Below are 4,463 nucleotides of genomic sequence, written 5' to 3' on the forward strand. Positions count from 1 at the left end.
CCTCACCACTGGATCAACAAACAACATTCTTATCAATGGAGAAAAGATTGAAGTTGTCAAGGACTTCATTCTTCTTGGATCAACTATCAACATTCACGGAAGCAGCAGTCAAGAGATCAGAGGACGTATTGCATTGGGCAAATCTGCTGCACAGGAACTTTTGAAAGTGTTGAAAAGCAAAGATATCACCTTGAGGAATAAGGTGTGTCTGACTCAAGCCATGGTATTTTCAATAACTTCATATGGATGCGAAAGCTGGACAGTTAATAAGGAAGATTGTAGAAGAATTGATGCCTTTGAATTGTGGTGTTGGGGGAGAATACTAAAAGTGCCATGGAAGGTCAAAAGAACCAAAAATCTTTTTGGAAGAAGTGCAACCAAGAGTGCTCCTTGGAGGCCAAGATGGCTAAGCTTCGTCTCTCATACTTTGGACATGTTGTCAGGAGGGAACAGTTGCTGGAGAAGGATGTCATGCTGGGTAAGATGGAGGGTCAGAGGAAAAGAGGAAGACCCCCAACGAGATGGATTGGCCAGGTGGCATCATTGATGGCGTCAAGTGTGGCAGCGGTAGTTAGGTAGGCCAGGATCTGACATTGTTTCGTTCTGCTGTGCATGGGGTCGCTGTACAACAATAACGTTGTTGTCTCTGAGGTATGGGTGGTGGGTTTGAACTTTGGTTAGTAGTCCAGTGTTTATCCTACAGTGCCAAACCAGGATCGATACTTGGTCCCTTTAAAATAATGATCTTTTTTTCTTCCTTCTAAAGTTCATTGCAAAGGGGTTCCTAATAACAGCTATTTGATTCTGATCACACACTGATTTCTTAAGTCATGGAAGTCTGAATTGCTTTCCACTTTGGAACTGGCTCTTTTGAAAGCAATCTAAATTCGTTTGTTTTCTCATTCCTTATCTTGTTTTATCTCTTTTTACACAGAACCATCTCTCTACATCCCCACTCACCTTGTCAGTCTTTCTTCCACTGACTTTTACAACAATGTATTTATTTTCTCTGGCATTTTTCCTCCACCACTTCTGTAGTGTAGATAATTTTCCCCCAAGGATTCTACTTTGGCATGCTTCTTTCTTTTGCAGATTTTATTTTTTCAGTTGTTACTTCTGGGCCTAGGATTCCCAAATGAAACATACTTGGTATATATAAAGCACAGGCCTGATTTATTATTAGGCTTGTATCACCTGCTCTGACTTCTCTTCTGAACTTTAATTTTACATTTCTCGGTGTTTGACTAAGTTTTTTCCTTCTGTCTTCCTACTGCTCCTCATTAGCTTTTCCAACTATTCCAAAATCCACTTTTCCCTCTAAATTCATTTGAGCAGATTTAGGACTTCCAGATTTAATTTCCTATCATATATAGAGTTTCTCAGCTGAATTTACTACCACTCCCTTCCACTCTCCCCCACATGCATAGTTTCTTCTATTCACTCATATACCTCTTTGATAATACATCCAAAAGGTAGTCAGAGTTCTTTTTGTGTGTCTAAGACATAAGGTATTCTAGTTTGAAGATGTTAGTATCTTCAAATAAGTCATCTATACAAAGGGGCTTCAAAAAGTTTGTGGGAAAATGGAATTAAAAAATAATTTAAAGAGCATTAATTCATCTTCTTTTAGAAACTAACTTTGCAGTAGATAGCCAGAGAGTAATTTTTTTTTTGTCAGGAACATTTAGAAATGCACCAAGATACATAATAAGGTGTGTTATAAAGTGTAACACTAGCATTTTCACAGTTCTCTGGATATTTCCAAATAAGTTACATTAAGTGCCTGTCATTTATGTGAGATTTTTATTTCTGTCACATGAAATGTTTTTTTAATTTTCATTTAACTGACCATTATGTTTAATTTCAGGCTCTTGATGGTTTTTTTTTAGCAATCATGACAGATGGAAGCATAATATATGTGTCTGAGAGTGTAACTTCGTTACTTGAACATTTACCAGTAAGTATGAAACTCCTATGCTCGTTCGTATTTAATACCTCTTTTAAACTCTAAAGCTCCAGGCAGTAGTGTTCCAGAGCAACCTTGAGCAGTGATCAGAGTGGGGAGAAGTACTCTCAGTATGGCTTTGTGTTAGCATGGCTGTTTTCTCCCACATCAGTCATGACTCACCCATTTGTTAGGAACTGTTAATATTTGGCCTTCTCTCTAACCTCTGTTCTGCCAACCTTCTCTGTTCTAATGCTAAATTTTCAGTGGTTGCTTTTTAAATATCCTGGTGAAGGTTTGCAGAGTCACTGAGAAAATCTGAGATTAAATTTCTTCTGAGATACTTGTTACAGTTGGACTTCTGCTATGGAGCTGTAGGATCAGCACAGTACGACGAACAACAAAGTTGGCAGTTCAAACCCACCAGCTGCTCCTCAGAAACCCTGTACTGGGTTGCTATAAGTCAGAACCAACTAGATGGCACTTACCAATTAAAAAAAAATCTGTTGCAGTTAGGGTCACTCATAAATTTCTGAACAGAATTACTATTTAAATTGGTATAAAACGTTAGTGTTATATTTGCATTGAACTGATAATGCCTAATGGCAATATTCATGATGAATATTACTGAAAGGGTATAAAATTAGAAAAGAAATGTATAATTTTGAGTAAGTTAGTGAAGACCTGAATTTATGTGTTTGCTTTTTTATTTACCTTGTGTTTGTGGAGCATCTAATCTGTGCCAGTCACTGTGCTTGGTTCTCTGATTTAATAGGTAGTGTTCTTAACTCTTAAGATGAGCTTGTGGCATGAATGTTCTAAATGCCCAGCTCTGGAAAATACATAGCATTGCATAGTGAACTGCTCTGTACAGGACTCTTTAAGAATCACACTGTTGCTTGATACTGCATACAGAGAATGGGCTCCACGTTTAAAAGGCCAGACCTTTCTTAACTAAAAGCCATGCAATCATTTGCTAATGTCTTTGGGTCACAGAGAAAATGAATTGACTTCACTGCTTTTCTAGCACTTTTCTAGCACTGTAAATCTAGATCCCGAGTCTTGGTGTGGCACTGCAAGATAATGCATTAGACCAACCCCTAGGTCAGTTTGAACCCCCAGGTCAGCAGTTCAAACCTACCAGCTGCTCCTCAGAAACCCTGTACAGGGTCACAGTGAGTTCATAGTATATTTTTTAGTAACAGTTTTTTGCTACTCTGCAGTTACAGTGAATACTTTTTCTTTCATATTACTGATTTTGCTAAATGGTGTGTTATTTGATGATTTGAAAGGAAAAATTGTTTTTTTGAAAGCTAAACAATCCTTGTTTAGGATCAATCACAAGAAAAATTATAATGAGTGGGTTGTTTTTTTGTTTTTTGTTTTTGCTCTTCTTGGGTTGTCAAAAATAATTAAACTGTAATGGGTGCTGAACAAAAAGTTTTAAATAATAGTGTTGCCTTTTTTGTGTTTTAACGTGTAGGTAGTCCCAACTTACAGTGGGGTTAATTCAAAATACTCCATTGTAAGTCAGTTCTAAAGTTAGTTGAATACCTCTTTTTTATGATTTTTAGTTTTCACTGCTGCTTTTTGTTATTAATAGCCTTATAAATCTGAACTTTGAATATCTGCTATTGACTGAGAAGGATCACATCAGCAAATTACAAGCTGTAACATCATATGTAGTACATACTATTAATGGTAAGATGTATGCCAGAAAACAAAATCAGGTTGTCCTAAGTGTGGTTAATTGTAATTCCAGTGCATTCTAATTCAGGAACTACCAGTACTTAGCTATTTTGTGTAAAAGTGAAAATTGGGCTTCTGCTCAAAGGGAAGAAGAATGGGTAAACCCCTAAGTTATTATTGCTGTTGTTGCTGTTAAGTGCCATCAAGTCAGTTCCAACCCATAGTGATGCTGTAAGTAAGGGTTTCTGAGGAGCGGCTGGTAAAGTTGACCCGTTGACCTTTTGGCTAATAGTCCAGTGCTTATCCTACAGTACTACACCAGGACTAAGGGCCATCACGTCAGTTCCAACTCAGAGCGTTTCTGCGTACAGTAGAATGAAACACTGCCTGGTCCTGCACCATCTTTGCTGTTGTTACGTACCATCAGTTCTCACATTCACCAGGTCTTTTTGGTACAGTGAATGTGTATTTCTTCCATCTTCTTTTAATGTTTCCTGCATCATTCAGTGCTCTGTGGATAGAATCCTTTAAATATTGTAACTTGAGGCTTTAATTTATTCTTCAATTCTTTCAGCTTGAGAAATGCTGAGTTTGTACTTTTTTGCCTGCAGGACATTTCGCATACTCATTGTAATACTTTACTTTGTCTTGTCAAGCTGTCCTTGAAATGTTTTGTTCAGCTGTTTATCATTTCTAACATTCATTTAAACTTTTCTATATTTCAGGAGCTCTGGTAGTGTTGTTGTTGTTGTCAGGTGCCATCGAGTCGGAACCGACTCATAGCGACCCCATGCACAGCAGAACGAAAGAATGTCCGATCCTGGGCCAA

The 4,463-nt window shown here is 37.7% G+C and overlaps 1 protein-coding gene across 1 annotated transcript in view; it reads left to right on the forward strand.

The window, feature by feature from the left end:
- CLOCK (clock circadian regulator) overlaps positions 1-4,463 on the forward strand; it is a 93,026-nt gene that overhangs the window by 31,424 nt on the left and 57,139 nt on the right. The window contains exon 5 of the mRNA XM_006868052.1: positions 1,868-1,957. Within this exon, the coding sequence (XP_006868114.1) occupies positions 1,868-1,957 (90 nt within the window). The remainder of the gene's footprint in view (positions 1-1,867; positions 1,958-4,463) is intronic.

Source organism: Chrysochloris asiatica, unplaced genomic scaffold, assembly GCF_000296735.1.
Source record: "Chrysochloris asiatica unplaced genomic scaffold, ChrAsi1.0 scaffold00115, whole genome shotgun sequence".
Classification (NCBI taxonomy): domain Eukaryota; kingdom Metazoa; phylum Chordata; class Mammalia; order Afrosoricida; family Chrysochloridae; genus Chrysochloris; species Chrysochloris asiatica.